Source organism: Neofelis nebulosa, chromosome 9 (genome assembly GCF_028018385.1).
Source record: "Neofelis nebulosa isolate mNeoNeb1 chromosome 9, mNeoNeb1.pri, whole genome shotgun sequence".
In the NCBI taxonomy this organism is placed as follows: Eukaryota; Metazoa; Chordata; class Mammalia; order Carnivora; family Felidae; genus Neofelis; species Neofelis nebulosa.
The window spans coordinates 123,707,246-123,730,552 of record NC_080790.1 but is presented as its reverse complement, the minus strand read 5'-3'; the positions used below and the strand labels follow the sequence as shown (position 1 = coordinate 123,730,552).

Sequence of the window (23,307 nt, the reverse complement as noted above, 5' to 3'; positions counted from 1 at the left end):
AGTGGGGTACTGCAACCTCTCTGCTGGACTTCTGAGCTCTCATAAAGGTACTCTCCTCTGTGGCTGGGAGGAGAAAATTACATTTCTGTGGGAGGATGAGTGCTGGAATCTCTTATTCTGCCATCTTGCAGACATCACTGGCTTGTCAATTTTTGATGGTATCCATCGACTTTCACCTAGTGCCTGTGAACAACCAATGAATTTGTCCTACTCTCCTTTTCCCCTGTTTATTCTCTTTCTTACTGTTTCTTGCATTACTCCTGCATTGTCAGAAAATATAACATTTCTGTGTTCTGCTCTCAGTTATGTCCCTACCTTGTTTTAGTCTTATATTTACAATAAATATATTAAATGCTTACCGTTAGTCTTTTTGCTGAAATTTTCTCGGTCCACTCTTTGTTGAATGAAATTTATCCTCTGATACATTCCTCAAGAAAGAGTCACAGGCGTGGTATTCATTGAGCTGTTGAATGTTGAAAGTTACTTTCCTATAGCTTTCATATTCAAAAGACACCTGGCTAGTTGTAAAACTCTTGGTTCATAATTTCATTCTTTGAGTTTCTTGAAAATGCTGCCCCTTATTTCATGGACTTTGATGTTGCTTTAGAGATATCTCATGACATCTCTTGCCCTTGTGATTTCTTTGCCTGGAGTCTTTGAGGACTTTGTTTTTTTTTTTAAGTTGAATTGTTTTATTAGAATCTTGGAATCAATCTTTTGAGTCTTTGGGTCCTTTCAATATATAGGCTCAGGGTGTCTTTTAATTCCAGAATTTTCCTTTGATTATTGTTCTAAATCTCTCCCTATCCAATTGTTCCATCTGTCTTCTCAGGAATTTCAAGTATACATATATCGGAACTTCTTTGTCTTCCCTCTCAGTCACCTTTCACTGACCCTTGCTATTTTATTCTTTATTTTATTTTCTTTTTCTTGGTTGTTTTTTCCTTTCTTCAGTGCCACTTATAAAAATTTTTCTTTGGACACCTTGTTATTTAAACATCATTTCTGAAGTGCTTTTGCCTTTCTTCTTATTTTCCTAAGTTCACTCAACTCTTTTTTTTTCTGCTGATTTTTTATACATATCAGTTTTTAATCTTTGCATTTCTAATTCAGAGTTGTTTGAGGAAATTTAATTCAATTTGGAGTGGTGGTTACAATTTTCGTTTTGGTTTGTGATGGTTTTGTTTTGTTTTTCCCTTAATTTGAGGGGGGTTTATTTTTATCACTTGAGATGTTTTTATTTTTATTTTCTGTTTTCTTCGTAGAGTAGCTTTATTTGGCACTTTCCTTTTATTCATAGTGTAGATTGAAGGTGGCTTACAAGATTTTAGTTTAAAAACACAGTATTCTGATAGGGGATTGAAATATGATTTTTTTAATGGATGACTTAAGTCTTGTCTCTGATGGAGGATGGGTGGATGTGTGTTCTTGGACTCATGTTGCTGCTGTTTTCTCTCTCTCTCTCTTTTGACTCACAGGATCTTAAAATTCCTCTTGCCTCTTTTCCTTTTCCTCAATAAATCTCCCAAGGGCACATTTCCCTTCTTTTTACCTTATTTTCCCCTATAAGTGATCTATTTAAGGTTGCCACCTTGAATTATGTGTGCCTTCAAGTCCTTTCCACCTATTCAATGTCTTAATCTATCAGCATTTTCACACATTTTCAGATTTTTTATACATACAAACTTGGTCTTGCTAGAGATTGTTTTATTATTATTATTATTATTATTATTATTTTATTATTATTTTTTAGAGAGCTGCACATAGGCAGGGGTGGTGGGCAGAGGAAGAGCGAAAGAGAATCCTAAGCAGGCTTCATGCCCAGTGTAGAGCCCAATATGGTACTTGATCCAATGACCTGAGCCAAAGTCAAGAGTCAGATGCTCAACTGACTGAGCCACCCATGCTCCCCTAAAGATCATTTTAGATCAATCTTACACCCTCTACTGGCTCACCTCTCTTCTCTTTCATGTTGCTTTTCCATATGGCCCTTGCTGTCCACAAAAGCTTGTGCTGAAAACCTTAAAAATATTTCGTTCATTTGTGGTGTTTAATTTTTTTCCTAACAGTGATTATGAAGTTTTGAGCATTCTCTGTATTTTAATTATGCTAATGTTGTGTACTTTGTGGATTTTTGGAAGAGAGTCAAGAGGAATTGGGGTACAGAGAGGCTAGACTGAGGACCCAGTTGGTGTCCGTACCAGAAGCCAATACTGATTCATAAGCATGGGGTGGGGTGAGGTGTTGGAAGGTCTCTAGGGTCAGGCAGAGCCAAAATATGCCTTCCAAGGATGGGGGAGGTTGAAACAGGATCCCTGCAGTCACTGTCTTGGCCACCACCATCTCTTGGCTAGACTACACCACATTCTTCCTACTTACTAATTTTTCTTGTACCATAAATCTGTTCTGTATATAACAGTCTCTACATTTTGTTATTTTATTTTTGTAAATTTATTTATTTATTTTGAGAGAGGGAGAGAGAGAAACAGTGGGGTTGGGCAGAAAGAGAGGGAGAGAGAGCATCTCAAGAAGGCTCCTTGCTTTCAGCACCAAGCCTGATGCAGGGCCTGATCTCAGGAACTGTGAGATCATGACCAGAGCTGAAATCTAGAGTCAGAAGCTTAACCAATTGAGCCACCCAAGCACCCCTAAATTCTTTACATTTAAAAAAATGTAAATCTGAAAACTTCATTGTTTCTGCAAATAAATCTTTGATGGCTTCCAGTTCTTCTTAAAATATAGGCCAAAACTGTACAGTCTAAAAGGCTCTACGAGGCTTCTGTCTCTAGCTTCACCTCATATCATCCTCCAAGTCCTTCTTTATAATGTAACCATTCCAGACTTGTTTATATCTTCCACTACACCATGCATTTTCTCACGTCCAAGTCTTTTCACATTTGTTCCTGAATCCAGGACACATTTTTTTTATACTTCATATATCTAACTCCTACTTATCTCCCAAGTCACAAGTTAAATGGTCTTTTCTCAAGGCAGTGTATCTTTTTCCTTCCCATCCACACTTCGTGTCTTCTTCTTACACATACTTAGCACCCAGTACTTCTTCCTCACAGTGTTTATTGCAACTTGTAATCAGATACTTACTTGTGAGAATAGGTATCTAATGTTAGTCACAAATATTGGAAAATAATGTGTACATGCCCCATGAGGACATGGACCATGTCTGTTTTGCTCATCCTGTAACACTAGTACCCAGCACAATGCCTGGCACATAGTGATCATTCAGTAATCATCCATATAATCAATAGTGATCGCATCAATAAATAACTGTTGATTGGCTGACCAAATGAATAAATAAATAAAGGAATAAGTGAGCTGTTGGGGCCCTAGCCAAGTCTTAGAGGAATATTAAGGCAGGAGCCAAAGCAACTTGACAAACTAGACTATGGTGTCAGGGCTAATTCCCATTGTATTTACTAGGGTATCTCAATCTTAGAGAAGACAAAGGCATGAGTTATGGTAAGTGGGAAAATTATGTGAAAACTAGGGTGAGAACCAAATCCCCATCCTATACATAGGGCAGTCTAATGGGAGTAGAGTAAGAATTTTATGTACTACTCAGGTACCTAGGGCTTCTTGGTCAGGGTAGTGACACAACTTAACCTAAGTCTAACTGGATAATAATTAGCATCTACTAAAATACTTGATGCCTTGGGCACTATGCCTCTGAATTAGAGAGACATCCTATAATTTTAGCAGATGGTGAAAGGATGGATATATAGATGAGACAGACTTGATCTAGTCTTGAAATGGGGGCTATGAGTAGGTAAGTAGTTGTAGACATGAGGCATTTGGGTTTTTTTAGTGAGCTATGTGTTGTGGGGTGTGGTATGATATGGAGTGATGTCAAGAAAAAGAGTACTGAAAGAAAAGGCATACTGCCAGTAGCTGAAACCAGACTCAGCATTTTGAGAACTTGAAGCAACCTTAGAATACCCTGCCCACTCTACCAAATTGGCCTTTTCCAACCCTGTCTCTGTTATTTGATTCATGGGGAAATTGAGCCATAGAGAGCAGCAGTGACTTGCTTTATATTGCCCAGCACTGGCAGAGCTTGAGTAGAAGCAGGTCTCAACAGAATCACAACAGTTAGGATATTAAATTCTACTCTAAGGTGATATATACCTGTGTCCAGATTTGCCAGTCCGGAGTGGGGACTGGGCTGTGAGTGAAGTTAAAATGATAGGGAAAGGAAATTATATTGTACTGTCCCAGAATATATGACACATCTAGAAGTAGGATATAATTAATGGAGATAGAACAGAAAGTGTACCAAATGTTTCTCCTTTCCCCAAAGCTTTATATAATCTTGGCACAAAGAAAGTACTCATTTCCTGTTTATTGAATGGATTGGGGACTTTGGGTATGTGCACACTGGCCAGACTTCCCATATGTTGGGATGCAGAGCGTCTAGCATGTTCCCAACTTGCTTGCTAACAATTCAATCACGCAGAAGGGCAAGAGAGTGGCTTAGGACTTTGTTATTCTGTATCTAATTCTAACCAACAAAGACAAATTGGTTATGGAATTAGAGGTGTCAGGAATTTGGGAGAAAGCAGACATGTCAACATCATGTTTGTGAGAGCCAGGGAGAGTCAAGTATAATGAGACATGTGCTCCAGATTATAGAAAACAGCTTTTAATAGATGTGGGGTGGAGGAGGTGGTGTCAGAAATGGCTCACTTTCACACATGCAACTGTGGAAGGGAAGAAGATTCTCAGAAAATTGTCACAAATGACCCAATGAAGGAAAGCAAGCAGCAGAAGAAACCATTGAAACTACCCAGATTCCCTTTAATATGACCCATTTTACAGAGAACATTCCCACAGAAGGCAGGTTAGTGTTTTCACTACTGCAGGGATGAAGTGACCCAGAGGGAGCATGATGTGCTGGTAATAGTTGGTGTTTTTATCTGGGGTGCTGGCCATAGGTGCGTATTAACTTTGTGCAAAACTTGGCAAACTTGGGTGCCTGGGTGGCTCCGTCAGTTAAGCATGTGACTCTTGGTTTTGGCTCAGATCATGATCTCATACTTGATGAGTTTGAGCCCTGCTGGGCTCCACACTGACAGCAAGGAGCCTGCTTGGGATTCTCTCTCCCTCTCTCTCTTCCCCTCCCCTGCTAACAGGCACATGCACTCAATCACACACTCTCTCTCTCTCAAAATAAATAAAACTTTTTTTAAAAAAGATTCTTTTTCTCCCTCTGCTCCTTTCTCCTATGTGTGTGTGCGCTCTCTCTCTCTCTCTTTCTCTCTCTCTCAAATAAAAACTTAAAGATAGAAAACTTGGAAAATTGTAGTTAAAGTTAGTATACTTGTCTCTATGTATGTTGTACTTCAAATGAACCAAGTAATGCTTCTTAAGTATATTTCTTTCACAAATTATTTTTAAATGTTTATATTTGCATGTTGTAGTAAAGATTGTACTTTGCTTTATTCCTTTAATATATTTTTACGTGTACTATGCCATGTTATTATATGGTACTCACAATTATTTTTGGTTAGCTTCATAATATTCCACTGTGTGGATAGACTACAATTTCTTTACCATGCCTGTAGGGTTAGACCGGTATGTGGAGCTTCACTTTAACTTTTATAAAGACCATTGGAACCAACATCTTAGGATATAAACCTTCTAACATTTCAGGTTATTCCCTGAGAATAGATTCTTAGATGTGAAAAGATTAGATTGACTCACTTTGAAGTTGAGATCCATATTTACCAATTACCCCCAGCAGTGAAACCTCATCAAACTCTTGCCCGTTGCTGTATGCAATAATCTTGCACAATTGGCAAGTTTCCTAATAATAGCACTTGTAAAAATCTTTTTTCATTGTATTAATACAAAGTTGGAGATTCTTCTTACCATTCCTAGTCTCTTGGTATGGCTCCCACCCTGCACAGTTTCTGGGTGATGGTCATTGTGGTGGTTGCACAGCCATGTGAAGAAAGCTTTCGGTCCTCAGGAGCTTGTGCTTTCTGTAACCATCTCAGGCTTCAGCTTCCTGACCCTTTAAACCAGAGAGCAGAAATGGAAGCCAGCAGGAGTTGAACATCTGCTCTTTCTCCAAGCTTGAAAACAAAAAATTAGTTGGCTCACTTTTATCATCATTTTCAAGTTTTACCTCATTTGTTACTGAAGCTTCTTTGGCATCACATTTAGAGAGTTTTACTTTATTTTCATATTTTTTATTCATAATTTTTCCTTCTTTCTGCCTTCTGGATGTACTTTTTAAAAAACATTTTTCTTGGGGTGCCTGGGTGGCTCAGTTGGTTGAGCGTCTGACTTCAGCTCAGGTCACGATCTCACGGTCCGTGAGTTTGAGCCCCGCGTTGGGCTCTGGGCTGATGGCTCAGAGCCTGGAGCCTGCTTCCGATTCTGTGTCTCCCTCTCTCTCTGCCCCTCCCCCGTTCATGCTCTCTCTCTCTCTCTCAAAAATAAATAAATGTTAAAAAAAATTTAAAAAAAACATTTTTCTTGAAATGTAGCATTCTTCAAATATCATATGAACATCTCAAATGAATACTTCATATATTTGCATCATTTCTGCATTTTCCAGTTTTTTAATAAAGCAATTGTTTATTTGAAAAAAGAGCACTTTTCACCATTAAAGAATGTAAAGGAAACACTTGTCCCAAAGAACAAGTCATGTCAACCCAACCTTCTTTCTTTGAGAGAGTTCTTAGGCTGATAAATTGCAGGAGTGCAGTAGACAGAGCATGAGTATCTGAAGTGAATTTGACCCTATTCTCAAAATATTTTTGTGGAAAAACACAGCAGTAGGATCCAAGTGCATAAACAATTGAAGAGATGAGCAGTTAGATAACCACCACAAATTCTGATGAGCAATAAATGCCAGCCCGGAAGATGGATTCTGGTACATGTCATAGAGCTCTATCAGTGCCATTTTCTAGGTTATCACTTATACTAACGATCTGGATAAAAATATAGAAAAAAATATTTTCAAAAACTTGCATATGGTGAAGCATATGAGAACAAGCAATAGCAATCAGATCAAAGAAGATGGAAGTCAACAGTGGAAGTCAGTATATGACTCTGTACTTGGATTCCAGAAACACAACCACATTTATGTATGTAGGAGCAGGCAGGTATTTTTTTGTGGGGGTAAGGTTGATGGCACATTCATCATGATGACTGAAAAACTGGAATATTTGCTATGTTAACAGAAGCCCAATATAACTAAGGAAAATAGAATATAGTGATAATCTAGATAATCATATACTGACAAGACCACATGCAGACTGCTGCTTCATATTCTAGTCCCTTCTCATTAAGAGGGACAAACTGGAGGATGTCCTAGGATGAGTACCAGTATTGGTTCAAAGGACTTGAACTCTTATCATTGGAATTGTTGAGGAAGAAGAATGTTAGTGGATGTGAGAACTATCTTTCAGTATCCAGACATCTCTGCTACACAAACCAAGGGCAGACTTTCTGTGGTCTGAGGAACAGACTCAACACCACTAGGGAATCATACTTGAGTTTAATCAAAGTGACAGTCTCTAGCATTCAGAGGTATGCTTAGAGAAAACAGACTCTGCTGTAGACATTACCATTTCTTCCTTCACTTAAGTTAGGCATGGCCACATGACTGCTTCTAATCAATGAAACTTGAGTCAAGCAAGTGTAGTTTCTGATACAAAGCATTTAATTGCCAGTGCCCAACTCCAGCATTCTCTTCTCCTGCCTCAGTGAACACTGAAGCCTTGTGTTAAAATGGAAGTACCAGCCTTGGTCTCTGAGTGACTACAGTGGTTATAGTATCCCCCAACCACCACTACTACCCCACCTCAGACCGTCATGCACCTACATTGGACATGTTGGTTTGAGTGGGAAATATACCTTTACTGTTTTTTGCCCCTGCAATTCATGGGTTTTATATCTCTGCATAACCCTGATGCAATATTGTGATCTCTTATAAGAAATATATTTTTGGTCTTTCAGATGACCAAAATATATTTCTCGTATGTATTTGGTCTTTCTTCATGGTTTCTGGTTCACAGTTTCCCAAACCTTAGGAATTTCCTAAGTGTCAATGGTGATAAAGGTGTCTTTTGTTACGTTAATGAAGGTGACTTTGGGACCCCACCCAAGGAGGATGCTAGTTGCCAGGAGGATCAACTTTTGATTAGAGGGTTGGATCTTCCAGTCCCACAGTCCCACCCCACCCCAACCTACTGGACCTCTGGAGAGAGGGGAGGGGCTGGAGGTTGAATCAGCCAATGGCCAGTGAGTTAGTCAATAATGACTATGCAGTGAAGCTTTCCATAAAAACCCAGAAGGACTGGGTTCAGAGACCTTCTGGGTAGGTGACCACATGGAGTTTGGGGAGAATAGCACTTCTGGAAAAGGCATGAAGGTTCTGCGCCCCTCCCCACATACTTCGCCCTATGCGTCTCTTGCATCGGACTATTCCTGGGTTATATCTTTTTACAACAAACTGGTGATTTAGTAACCTGTTTCTCTGAGTTCTGTGAGCTGCTCTAGCAAATTAATTGAACCTAAGGAGGAGGTCATTGGAATCTCCAAAATGTAGCTGGTAAGTCAGAAGCACAGATAACAGCCTGGGGCTTGAAACTGGCATCATTTGAAGTGGGGGATAGGGAGCAGTCTTGTGGAACTGAACCCTTAACCTGTAGAATCTGATGCTATCTCCAGGTAGATAGTATCAAAATTGAGTTGAATTCTGTGACACCCTGTTGATATCTCAGGATTGCTTAATGTTGTGGAAGGGGAGGAACCACACTCCCAAAACAGAATTGGGTCCAGGAACCCTCAAAGACCTGACTAACACAAGTGCTTTCAAGATGCAGTAATTTCTTATGAGTGAGCATTAGCAAGACGCACGTTTGATTCTTGAGACCCATACACTTGCATTCCTTTTTGCCTTTTATTTTCATTGCTACACTATATTCAGACTGTTGCTGGGCGTATTACTTAGTCAACTGGAATTTTCAACTGATTCTAGGGCCTCCTTGGAGATGATCCTAAGAAAGCACGCTAAAATGATGATCTTTCTGAGCACACTCTTCTGTAACTCAACTGCAGGCCCAGTAATATCTCAAGTTTATGGGTCTTGTCCATTTGGGGAACAGCCAACAATAACTAGATAGTTTACCCACCAAAGATTCGATTGCCATGCAAACATACACACACACAACATTACCCATGAAAACTGTGAGGTTCACCAGAGATCTCAGGGCTAGTGTAACTTTTTGAACATGAACTTTGCAGTTTGATTCTTACACATTCATATTGCCTGGGATCTTGTCTAGTATCTGTTTCAGTCTGTGCAGATAGATGCATTTTTTACTTATTATTTACTTACCAACATAGTTTCCCAAAGATGCTCTTGGTGCCATCTACTAATATATGCCACAGTGTACCCATCTAGTGTTATTATTAAAGTTGTCCTGTGCTCGGGGCACCTGGGTGGCTCAGTCGGTTGAGCGTCCGACTTTGGCTCAGGTCATGATCTCACGGTCCGTGAGTTCGAGCCCCGCGTCGGGCTCTGTGCTGACAGCTCAGAGCCTGGAGCCCGTTTCAGATTCTGTGTCTCCCTCTCTCTCTGCCCCTCCCCTGCTCATGCTCTGTCTCTGTCTCAAAAATAAATAAACATTAAAAAAAATTAAAAAAAAAAAAGTTGTCTGTGCTGGGCAGTCATAGGATTTGATGTTTATAAGTGGTTCTGTCTGGGAGGCAGCTTATGAGGTGATGGGAGCCAGGAATTAAAAGGCACAAAATATGTACCTTGCCTGAAAATAAATGAAGAAATAGAATTAAAAAGTGATTCCTGGTGTGCCTGGCTAACTCTGTTGGTACAGCATGTGGTTCTTGATCTGGGGGTTATAGGTTCAAGCCCTGCATTGAGGATAGAGATTACTTAAAATCTTTTTAAAAAAAAAAAAAAAAGGTGATTACGATGGGGGAAAAAATGGAAAGGACACATTTCAGGTTGTAATTAAAAATACATATACAGACATATATACAGGTATACATATGTACATCTTTTCTTTATATGACAAACCAAACCCACAACTAATTAACTGGAACCTCACTTTTGTTGTTCACAGGAGACCAAAATCAACTGTGTTCGCCTGGCTACGAAAGGTATGTTGGCATGTCCTTGTCTGTCTTCAACCATTTAAGGATTTCTCCATCTAGCCACACAGGGAAAGTTTAGGCAACAATTACTAAAAATAAAAGAAAGAATTTTTATTTTCATTGGAGTCATTATACCTACAGTATATGTTAATAAATACCTACAGTTTATATTAATAACACAATGCCAAAAACATAATAAGAGCTCAAAAAATACTTGTTGAATCAGTGGATGGATAGATGGATGGGGATCGTTGGGCAGACAGACAGACGGACTGACAGACAGATGGACAGATGAATGCACTGGTACATTAATCAGTAGAGTGATGAATATAAATTTTCTTAAATGTTCTTCTATATATTTTCATTATATTTGGGTTTGTGCTTATATGGGTATTTTTTTAGCATGTCTGGTACACCTATCTTCTGAGTTTTGTGCTTTTTTCAGCTGGGTTTGGCTTTCACAAATGAGGTGATAGTGTCGGTGCCTTTAATAATGAGAAAACAAACACTGCATTGTTACGTAGTTGGCATTTTCAATACTTATCCCAAAAACTAAGGCAGCATTGTTCAGGCTCATCACTTTTTGTTTTCCTAATTATAATTCAATTGCCTGGCCCTTTCAATTGGTACATGTTTCTGTTTATTACTCTTTAAAAAAAAAATCAATGAATGGTTTGTTATTTAACCTATTACAAGGTTGAATGGTTAGAAATCAGGTTTATCTTTTTGTTATAGGATGGATATTTTTAACAGCAATTCTCTCCATATAACCACATGACAATTGGACAATTCTGTTGTCCCTTGCATTTATTGACAGTGTATATAGTTACATAGGATGCTTCCCCAGAGATGGCAATTATAAATATAAGTAGGCATATAATCATAGATATAAAACATAGACAAAGACGATGACCCAAGTGTGTATGTACATATGTGAGTATATACCCACATGCACAGTCATACAGAGGAAAACACATACATATGTGTGGGAAGAGGTAGAAATGAGGGAGGGGGAGAGAGAGAGAGGAGAAGGAGGAGAATATCTATGGCTGTTTCACAAAATATGCACCAAGACCTATCACTCATGTCTTTCATAACTTTGACGAAAACCAGCTCAATATGTAGGCTGAGAAGGAAAGATGATACAGGAGGAAGGAGAAGACAGAAGCACCAAGGACTCACTGTGATAAGAACCCCCTCTGATTTCACATAAGTCATGAGAGGCCGGCATGTCCCTAACTTGTTCTCTCTCAGGAACTCAGGCTACTGGACAGACAGAGATAAACTACTCTTTGTGAAGCAAGGAGAATTGATGGCCTGCAAACAAAAGTGACACAAATCACAGGCCTTAGAAGGCTTTCCCACTGAGGAAAACAGATAATCCAGGAGGAAGAGCATCATCAATTGGATAGCATTAGAGCTCCGGACAGCTGAGCGTCTGCTGCGTCCCGCTTAAAGGGGCAGCTGGGGGAAGGAAGGAAACGTACAGGGACACCTCCTTCACCCACCCCTCCAGCTTTGACCTCTAGACAAGGGAGAGGTTGATGTGGTTGCTCTGCCCTCCATGGCGGGGGTGGGGGGATGTGGTATTCTAAGGATACCCTCTGGGACATAAGCCCCCCTAAAGGGTAGTTTGTGGGATCCTGTTTTCTAAACTGAGAATTGGGAACACATGGTTGGATGGACAAGAGATAGATATGGGAACTTTACAAGAGAATAATTAAAACTCTACTTCTGGGGCAACTTCAGGATCCACTGTCCTCATAGTCCTAGAGACCCAGCATGAAGCACTTCTCCCTGCAGTACAGCTGCACTGGTCCTGAAAGAACTAGAGAGGAAAACATGTACCTCTTCTAAGCATAAGGATTTGTCCTCACATTTGACTTGTAGGATACTGTCTTCCTTAGGGGGGTGTGCACATGTAACGTGTGGATGTGTGGAGGGATGGGAACAAGTGAATGAATCTGGATTCTCAGATGGCCGACCCCTGGCAGGGCAGGAAAGAGTCAGGAGTCAGAGGTAGATTCCCAGCACTGACACCCTCACTTTCCAGGTCTGCGAGGGCCAGCCCTTCAGCCCAGACAAGTGGAGCTTTAGGAGCACCTTGAATAGGACAGAGAGCTGAACAGTGGAGAATGCCAGTCTCTCAGAGTCCCGGGGAGTTACCCCTCTCAGTGCCACCTCAGATAAGAGGATGCTTGGTGAGAAAAAAGCCAAGAAAAGACAAAGGAAAGCAGACCTATGTTTGGTTGGTGTCTACTCTGTGCCTCACGTTAGCTTTGGAGCATCCGGGTTGATTAAGGGTAAACCCTGTCTAATTCCGTGCTCTCTTCATGAGGACTCTGTAGCAAGGATCTAAGGCCAGGAATGAATATTTGGCCCATCTCTTTCTGGAATCAAATTTCCCCATTTTGTGGGTTTGCTGAAAACACTATTACTTTTAATAGAGAGAAATAAGATACTGGGAATCCCATAGGCTTTGGCAGTATCTAAAGTGCCAGTGACATATTGCACTGGCCATCTGGCTCCCTCCAAGTACTTGGCACTTCTCTGTCATCATGGCACCTTCCTCTTGGGGCTTCCAGTGGGCATCCAACCCCTGGAGTGTGATCACATGTGCAAACTCAAGGCCACTGCTCTGCTGATGTTTTATCCCTGACTCTGGTGACTCCTGATGGTGTCCGTGGTCACCTGTGTGAGTCCTGCAGAATAGAAGGGCTCCCAGGGAGAACATAACAATCCCCAGCACTCAGGCAGGGTCATTCTGACCTGACCCCAAGCCCAGTGCCTCTTCTGTTAGATTCCACATCTGGCTCCAGCATGACACTCTAACCCTTGAGTCTGCAGCGTTCCTGTTAGTCACTTGAACTCTGATGCAGCACTGCCCAGTTTGGAGGGTTGCAAAGCAAGGGACCTAGAATAGTTTTCTATGGCTGCTGTACCAGAGTACCAGCAGCTGAGTAACTTAACAACAAAATTTCTTGTCTCACATTCTGGAGGCTGGAAGTCTGAGGTAAGGTGTCAGTAGGGTTGGCTCCTTTGAGGACTGTGAGGGGAGGATGTGATCCATGCCTCTCCCTAGCTTCTAGCAATCTTCATTGTTCCTTAGTTTGCGTCTTCACATGGCATTCTCCCTGTGGGCATCTCATGTCCAAGTTTCCCCTTTTTCATAGGGACACTAGGTACTGTTCGATTAGGAGCCCACCCTGTTCCAGGTTGACCTCATCCTAAATTAACTAATTACATCTACAAGGACGCTATTACCAAATAAGGACACCTTCTGAGGCACTGGGTGTTGGGATTTCAACATATGAACTGGGGGACTGACGCATAGTTCAACGCATAACAGGACCCATGCATTTAGGGGCAGTGTCTGTATGGTTTCCACTGGAGCCTCTGATTGCTCATTATTCACAGTATAATCCCAGTGGCTTTTAAGGGTGTGCAAGGAGCAAGAACCAGCCCTGTCAGAGGGGGGCCCTGGCAGTGGACTGGGTCTAGATTGGACTTCTGTTCCCTTGGGAAGTTTAGTCAGGCTGCTTTGGGCAGAGGAATTGCAGGTTCTGTGGAGGGAGCCCTGGGCAGCGGGTAAATACAGTAGGTGGTCTGCACACACCCAATGGCTGGGTCTGTGACAGCAGGACCCTACTCAGACCCTACATGATGGTGGAGCATCAGGTCCTGATCTAGTCAGGTTTCAGGGCCCTGAGCAGAGCCTGCTTTCTGGGGCAGGCACCAGCACTGCTGACTTGGAAGGTCTCTGATGAGGTGATCCTTGGTCTTAACCACTAACTTCCTCATCACATTTTGCCATGGCAGAAGTTCCTGGCACATGCCTGGCAATCAAAAAATGCTCACTGAAATGAATAAATGCATTTGAAGCCGGCATCTTACTGCAGCAAGAGTCAGAGACCTTGAGAGTCTCAGTTGATCTCTCTCAAACTCCAAGTGCCATGTTTCAGGTTATCCCCATCTATCCATTCACAGAACATTTTTTAAACATCCCTACTGCCAGTGGTTTCATGATAAACCTGCTCTTTGTAAAAGAAAAGCCCTTATTTGTAGTCTTTATTGATCTCCAAAGTATAAATATCCCCACCATGTCCAATATCAAGTTACCAATGGTTTAATAACTGGCTTGCAAAAAAGTCCAGAGTGTTTAACACCCGGGTCTAGCAAGCTAATACAAGCCAGCTCCGGCACACCAAGGCCTCTACCACCCAGTTTGTTAGAGGATCAGACGATATAATAAACATCTAAGTGTTGTATTTACTGCGAGGTGTTTTGGAAAAAAATATTGTCAATAAATGTTATTTCCTTTGTGTAGTCTGCTCAGTCAGCATCTGTGAGCTGGGTACCTTGAAAGGAACTAGGGTTTTGTGCTGAATCAGCAGGCATGATGCCTGTCCTCAAGGAGCTCACGATCCAGTGTGGAAACAGACCTTGCATGAGTGATTTTGACAGATAATCGTGGACTTATGATTATGATCAATGCTTCCAAATGGAAGTGAAATGTACTGAATGGGGGCTAAAGTACCGTTGGGGCCAAAGCTCCAGGCAGTAATGGCATGTATGTTCCTGGGCCTTCATCTGGGGTTCTGTTTCTCTGGGACTGGTCCAGTATGGGAGATACAACCCTTCTATTACCTCCATCACTACCCTTTCTCACCTAAACACTGGGAATTGCACAATACCCAGACCAAGGGTAGGATTGGAAGGCCAGCTGACTCAGCAGCTCAGACTGTGAGAGGAGCCATACCCCTGGTCCAAAGTCCCTGTTAAGAGTCAAGACTGTATGTATTTAGAGGATTGAGAGGGTAGGGATTTGCATATCACCAGGGGGCAATATTTATTTACAGAGTGAGGGCAGAACCACAAATTGAAGGCCCAGCTAAGGGACTGTGGGGTGGGAGTTTGATATTTGCTAGTAGAAGGGTAATTCTAGCATCAGGACAGGCTCACCTCAAAAGCCTTGAAAACGGTCTTTTTCATTGATGGAAGGGTCTTCTTGTTGGCATTGCCCCAGATTCACATTCTTTTTTATCTTGTTGATCAGCCAGGGGTTGCCTGTTATTAACTTTGGCTAGAGATTTAGAGGAATTAGAATGTGAGTTCAACCATAGTGGGGAAGTGGATTTCATCGATGAGTAGATAAAGGCAAATAGGAGCTGTCTTAAGACAGATTCCCTGGAAGCAGAGCCTGAAGCAGGGATTTGGGTGCATGTAATGTATTGATGGAGGGCACTTGGAAGAAATCTATAAATCAAAGAGGGAAGTGGGATGGTAAAAAGAAAATGTTAAAGCAAGAATCTGTTCTCAGATAAATGCAAGCCTAGGCTAGATGCAAGTGGAGTATAAATTTCTCCAAAGTTCTGCCTTGAAGCAAGAAGACCAGGTTTTCTGTGTCTCTCCCCCATAACAATTAGTCCTTGGTACTTTCCCCTTTCCTTACTCTTCTCCCTCCCCTCCATTTCTCAGGTTGCTCCAGGGGAAATGGTATCCCAGAGCCTTGGCCAAAGTCTCTGGAGAATGTCACAGGTGTGAGCCCTTAGTCTTAATACCAACAGCAGCAGGGGCACGGGGGTGTGGGGGGAAGGTTGGGTATGATACACTGACCTGCAAAGGGGATCTGGGAGTGGCACCAGTGGCCTCCACCGCACTGATCTTATTATAAAGAGGATGTGTTTCATCATCGGGTTTAGGGATAGCAAAAAGCTCATGGAATTGCCTCAATTTCAAGAGCTAAAAGAAAATCCTGAAAGCCCTGTGCTTGGCACACTCTACTCTGAGAATTTGTTCAGAGCTGCAGAGAGAAAACTTCAGCTAATGGGTAAATAAGCATTACATTTTTGGTTTAGAAACAGAGAATTATTATTACTCATTCTCTGAAGGGAGGGCAGTATGAAGATAACAGTGAGGCTTCATTTGTGTAGTTAAAACAGGAATTGTGAGATAGAGCAAGTAAGTGGGAGGTACATTTAGACCCATTAAGTAAGGTTTACCTCGTATTTGGAAGATGAGGGATGGGCTCAGTTTCAGAACCAGGTTGAAGATGGAATCTGAACATACTCAGAGACCACTCTTGGGAAGATAGAGCATGTAGAAATTTGCAATGAAAGTGCAACCTTAGACTTCCAAGGTTCTGAAGCTTAGGCTGGAGGGAGTGTGGGGGCGGGGAACTGCCTTTCCTGTGGAAGATGATTATCCTCTGTGGTGGGAGGTGCCCCAGGCTATAGCTGCTGAAGGAGGGACCTGAGCATCTGTTTGTGCCTTTCTGACTCAGAGCAGGCCAAGGGGAAAATGGTATTGATGGAGGGCACTTGGATCTGCCAAGTTCTAGATAGCCTCTCCCAAGCTTCTATCCTCATACTTGCAATATTCTTCTGATTTACCAAGTTCCTTCTAACCTCAGGGCCTTTACTCATCCTGCCCCCTCTGCCCGAAATTATCCAGCCACTGTATGTGCCTGTATAACAGATAAATATCTTTCTAACTGCAGCATAGACACACTTCCTCAGAAAGATCATCCTGACCTCCAATCTGATGTATATCCCCAACATTTTCCACCTGAAATCATACCCTGTACTTTTTTTTCATAGCATTCATTTTGACTTGCAAATATGTACATTTTTTTTTTTGGTTTGCTTACATGTTTAGTGTCTGTATCCCAGCCACATTCCAAGTGTAGTAAAAGCATTTTGCCTATTTTGAGCACTGTTGTGTCCCCAGATTCTAGCATACTTTCGTGCTCAGTAAAATATATTGAATGAACAAAGGGATAAATCAATGGATGGTCAATTGATTAATGGATGGATGGATGGATGGATGGATGGATGGATGGATGGAGGCTAATAGGTTATTCTTTCATGGCCTCTTTTTTTTTCAAATACAACCTATTTGTCAGCACTGTTCTCTTTCAATGTAGGAGTAAAAAGGAATGAGGTAGAGATCAACTATGTAATCTACAGTACCCACTCACAGAAAGGCCAGCCAGGCTCTGCTGGGGTATTTGCTATAACAGGGACCTCACTACTGGCCCAAAGAGTTCCTCCCACCATGGGAGGACACTTCATTTGGAGGGAGCCTCAATATCATGAGTCCATATTGGCTCCCCGTTATTTCTGCCAATGTGTCTTTGAGGCCACATAGATCCTGTCTGCCTTTCCTCCCTCCAGAAAATAAAATTTGTTTTCTCTGTGTCCCTCCACCCCAATTAGGGTCAAGCAGGTACTTGCCTGTCTGCCCTCTCCCTGTTGGAACCTCTCTGGCCACCAGCAGACAATAGCACTCCCATCTCTGGCACCAGCCAGGGCGGGAACACAGCTGGTTCTGCAGACTCCTGCTGGGTGTGCCCGAGTGGCAGTTAGAAAAATCAGCTTTGATTTGATTTGCAAACTGAGCCTAGTCATTGAGACAAAATAAATCCGGAAACCCATAAAGCCATTTGCAGAGTTGCTTTGCAGAAGACAGCCACAGTTTTAATCTAGTAAACACTCTCTAACGATCCCATTAAAACAGCCCCCTCAGAGTAGGTGCTGAAAGCTGAACTCCAGAATAATGAAGCATGAGATAAGGGGCCAATGTCACCAGTAGATCCATGCTGCCCTGTGGTGGTGATGGACTAAAACCATTGTCCCAATGGCAATAGGAAAGAGACGTGGGCAATGGTCTTTTGTAAATGTGGTTTCTTTTTATAATGGCTAAGCCTGAGGTGGAGCATTTCATTCAGCATTTTCTCTTCTCTCTTCATAATGGATTCTCACCCCTGCAGAGAGTGGCAGGACAATAAATACCCATTCTCTAGTGAGATGCCCTCATTTTGCAGATGCTAAGACTGGAGCCAGGAAGGGGAATGATGTGTCCATAGATTCCTTATCTGTAAGGATAACATGCCACAGGTGGTGTGAGAAGCCAAGCAAGATGTAGGTACTGTCTCCTATCAGATAGGAAATTCCCATCACCTGCCCTCCCCTCTGTTGACCCAATTCTATGCAGAAGGTTCTATCTTTATGAAGCTTCTTTGAGAGGTTGCATGGAATAATGGGGAATCAGAGTCACCTGGCTTTAAATCCCACATCCTAAACTTAACTGTTTGACCTTGGGTAAGTCAACCTTTATGAGTCTATCACTTCACTTTTAGGCTGGAGATCATTCATTCTTTCTCATGATTATTTGAGGTAATGCACATAAAAGGTCAAGAATATAACAGATTATAAACATCTTTAGCTTCCCTCCTTCATTCTTCTGAACTTCTCTGATAGGAGACCTGGAGACCCACCTCTCTCTCTGCTGTTCTCTAAGGAAGAAAACCCAAAGCCCAGGCTCTAGTCATTTCTCATACAATTCCACAAATCACACATTTATCAGATGCACTCAGGCTAGATCCAAAGTGCAGAAACAGGCACAGGAATGATGCTGGCCTCACTTCTTGGTATTTAACCTCTTCATCAATAGGTTGTTATGTTTAAATGAGATTCTACATAGCAATCATGTATTTTTATTGACTATAGCATTTTGCTCATGCACCTGCTCCCCTTTGACTGTAACACTTTTCCTTTCCTCCTGATCTACCTAACAATTTCAGGAGGGACTCAGGACCACAGGATGCCCAAATCTAGCTGTGGTAGCTGAAGTAGAGACCCCAGTGAGGGATCACTTATGAGAGGCAAACTATAGTGAGTCAGTCTATTGGAAAACTCTTGACTCTTGTTCAGTCTTTAGAAATCCTGCCAGAATTTCAGAGGGAGAAGTCCAGGGTGTGTGCTTGGGGGTTAGAGTAGGGTGGTACTGTTTCTCTCTAGCCAAACCCAATAAGGTGAATTTTCCATAGTGAGGGTTCTCAGAATTGCTTGAGTATAACAGATCTCCTTGGCCCTTGGCCCCTCTTATTTTCACTCAGTGTCTTCTAGGCCCTAAAATTCCAAAGGAATAATTTGGCTTTTCCTGAAGGTTTTGTGACAAGATAGAAGAAAAAGATTATATTATAAGTAGACCAAAATAACCCAAAGATGACATTCACATTAATATTTTTCTTTCTACAACCACTGACACATCTCTCTAGTCTTCTTTTGTCCTTCTCCTATCCCTTTTCTCTAGACTGTTCATACTTCTCTCTCTCTCTCTCTCTCTCTCACACACACACACACACACACACACACACACACACACCTTTTCCCCACCCCACTCAGGAAGACAAAGCTAGAGCAATAGAGTCCAGGAAAACAAAACCAACACCAACACTTGCCCTTCAAGCATGTCCTCGGGACATCCCTGCAAACTACAAATGAGAATTATCTACCCAAGACCTGAGACACCTGAGTTGACCTTAGCTCAAATCTGATGCTCCAGAGCAATTGTATCTCACAAAGGGATAGGAGGAATTTTAAAATCATGAGTCAGAGAAAGAGGAAAATGTTTCTGGAGACAGGGTTAGAAATAAAGAGAATAAAGCTCTATTAGAGCTTTCTCTGATGGGGTTTCAATGTAGTGTTGAAAGGGGGGGGAGGTGAAGAGGGCTAGCAAAAATTAACCATCTGTGATACCAGTCATGGTACTATGGTGCTGTGTACCAGTCATAAGGCTGTGTATGTTGACATGAGTTTATAATGAGATGATAGAATCAAAGCCTGGCATGTATTACACACTAAATAAATAGTGATCATCATTATTACCCTTACTCAAGAAATGAAGCAGTATAATCCCAGAAGGGTTGAATAAAGAACCCAAGGTCCCACAGAATTGCAGCTGAGTTCTAACTCCAAAGCTCATGGCATTCCCATGACACCATTTTGAATCTTGTCAATGACATAGACGGGGTGAGATTCTGTGAGTCAGAGTCCCCTATCTCCTATTTGTTAACCCCTTCCCATGACTCTATTCCAATAATAGTCGATAATAGAATATTTAGAGCATGATGGGTCTTTTGTTTCTCTTTGGCAGTGTCCAGGCTAAGTCCTGAGATCTGTAGCAGACCCGGTGCCTCAAGGAGCCCTCAGCTTTTTACGCTAGTATAATATATTGAAGCTAATAAACCAAGAAATTAGTTTGCCTTCAAGGTTATCTATTCTAGTGTCATCTTTAGTCCATCAGCATCTCTTTCTATTCACCATTCTTTGCTTGAGAAGGAAATAGAAGTCAAAAATCAGAAAAGAAGCCTGAGGCACTTATAATTCTGATCTTCTTCTTTGCACAATATTAATATTTTTATTAATATTTTTATTAATATTAATATTAATATATATGAATGGGGGCTGGAAACTATGTAGAGAGCAGGGTCATGAATCCTCTAACAGAAAATCCATATGATGTGGGAACCAGATGGCAGAAGAGAAAGCAAGGGACTACTACCTTTTCTTCTGCCGGATTAGTTAGGATAGGTCAGGCTTAGCTGCAATAACAAATTAATACCCAAGTATCAGTAGCTTAATATCAGAAAGTTTTCTTTGTTGTTATGCCATCTAGAATATATGTGGCCTCAAAAGATGCCATATTAGGGAAGAGAAAGTATGGGGATAGTAACCTGGATCTTGAATACCTCACTTGGAAATGACTCTAGTCACTTCTGCTTACATGGCTCTGATGAGGCTTGGATTCTTCTGTGTGACTAAGAAGGAGTGATAGACCAGGCACCAGTAAACGCTAGTCATCTCTACACAATATGTATGAGCTCTTGTCCTGTTTCCACTTCCCTTTGTGTCCTGCTGAGACCCATGATCCATCGCTCGTCTTCTGCTACTGTACCCACTAGAGAGATGTCTTCCCATCCCAACACCTATGCAGCTATATTTCTGTGTCTGCCCTTCATAGCTAAGCACTCCTACCCAGCAGAGTTGGAGCCCTAGGTGGTAGAGTGGGGAGGCTCCTCTGGGCCTGTCAACCAAACTAAGGCTTTAACTGTTTTTTTTAAATTTATTTAATCCTTAAAAGAACTTCATGAGATACTTATTAGTATTCCCATTTTATGGGTAGGGAATTGAAACTCATAAGTGTAATTTTCCAAATGACACAGCTAGTAGGTTAATACTAAACCAGAATTTCATTTCTTCATTTAATTTTCCATAAATATATATTGAGTGCAACTTAGTATTGACAGTGGCCTCTTGTCCCATAGAGGTTAAGAAATTTGTCTTTGGATTTGGACAGTCTTTGATTCTAGGCTGGAAAAGGCACTTAACTGCTCTATGTCTTGGTTTCCCCATCTGTAAAACCATGACAATAGCACCACTTACTTTATGGGACTAATGTAAGAATTCAATGGGCTAATGCATATAAAGTGCTTAGTGCAATGCCAAGCTTATAATAAGCACTCAACAGGTAGCTAGTGGAACAACAAAAAGATAAATTATATCAATATAGCATGATAAGGGCTGTGATGAAGGTAAATCCAGGATACTGTGGGAGCAGAGAAGGGAAACATAAATCACTTTAGGGTGTGCATTCTCAGGTACGTGGTTACTGAGACAAGTTTTAAAAGAGTGACAGTTATCATATTGAACAAGGCTGAAGAGTAAGGCAGGGAGGTCTTCTGAGTTGAGGAAGTAGCATGTGCAGATCATTGGAGGCAAGAAAGCATGCCACTGAACTTGAATAGGTCAAAGCAAACAGACAGATGCCAGTGTGACCAGAGGGCAGGAGTGAACAGAGGTGGAGGCTGAAGCGGCAAGCAAGGCCAGGACACCAAGGACTCAGCATAGCCCCATAATATATGTGATATATATATCTATATATCTATATCTATCTATATATAGATATATGTATATATGTATATGTGTGTATGTATATGTATATATGTATATGTATATATACATATATGTGTGTGTGTGTATATATATATATATATATATATATATATATATATACATATATGTATATATACACACGTATATATATAGACATAGTCCTGAGACTGTGGGCGCCCTTGGAGGTGCTTAAGCAAACTGCCTTTGTCCGAAGGCCACCCTAGTTATAGCTTAGAAGATGGATCAGAGATGGGGTTTCAGAGCACAGACAAGGTGGGAGCATGGAAGAACAGGTAGAAGCCACTGAAATGGGACAAGTGAGAACATTTGAGTCATGTCTTCTCAAGCTTTCTGTTTCTTTTTCTGACATGCATGCAAGCCATATCCTGCCTACCTCAAAGGTGGGGGAAAATTAATAAAAATAGCCACTTAGACTAGGGGTTGGCAGACTTTCTGTAAAGGGCCAGATAGTAGGTATTTTCAGTTTTGCAAGGCCTGTGGTATCTGTCACACCTACGTAGCTTTGTCCTTGCAGCACAGAAAGCAGCGAAATAAATATAAAATGAGAGTGTGACTATGTTCCAATAAAACTTTATTTCTGGACATTGAAATGTGGATTTTGTATAATTTTTGTACACCATAAAGTATTACTCTTCTTTTTGTTTCTTTGTCCCCCAACCATTTAAAAATATAAAAACCATTCCTAGCACATGGCCACACAGGGAACCGTGGGAAGCTGGATTTGACCCATGAGCCATAGTTTACTGACCTCTGACTTAGTATGTGCTTTGAAAATGGCACAGTTCTTCATACCTTAAAGGGAGGAATATTATGATGACAACTAAGTGGTAGTTACATTTTATAGTATTTTGTGACCTCGATCAAGCTTGGTATTTGTGTGAATTTTTGAAATTATGTATTTCCTATTTACCAGTTGGTCTGGAACACCCTACCTCTCTCTCCATTTGCATAAAGGCTTTATACAGTTTTGTTGATGAATCAGTAGAGGAACATGCAGCCTTTTACCAAGCATAAGACACCTTACTGCCTTTTGTATCATTTTCTTTATAGAGACAAGTGGTTGGTTTCAGAGGGCAGGAGTGTTAGTCATGCAAACCAGGGTTGGAATACTGCATCTGCCAGTTGCTAGTTGTGTGATCTTGAGCAAGTTACAGTAGTTCTCTGGTTCATGTATTCACTCGTCTATTTATCCAACAAATATTCACAGAGTACCTACTACATGCCGGGTACGAGATTGCCTAGTAAATGGAACGCTGTGACTACCTTCAAGGAATTTACAGAACCAAGGAGAAGTCAGCCATTAATAACACGGGAAGGTTATCACTGTATAAAGGGAAGACTAGGGTGTGATGGGAAAACAGAGCGGGCCATCTTCTCCATACATGGTGAGATGCTCAAGACT

The 23,307-nt window shown here is 41.4% G+C and overlaps 1 protein-coding gene across 16 annotated transcripts in view; it reads left to right on the top strand.

The window, feature by feature from the left end:
- Positions 1 to 23,307, top strand: part of PTPRT (protein tyrosine phosphatase receptor type T) — a 1,082,577-nt gene that overhangs the window by 857,894 nt on the left and 201,376 nt on the right. For all 16 annotated transcript variants that reach the window (XM_058685649.1, XM_058685643.1, XM_058685647.1 and 13 more), the window contains one exon: positions 10,116 to 10,152. In XM_058685649.1, coding sequence (XP_058541632.1) covers positions 10,116 to 10,152 — 37 coding nt within the window. The remainder of the gene's footprint in view (positions 1 to 10,115; positions 10,153 to 23,307) is intronic.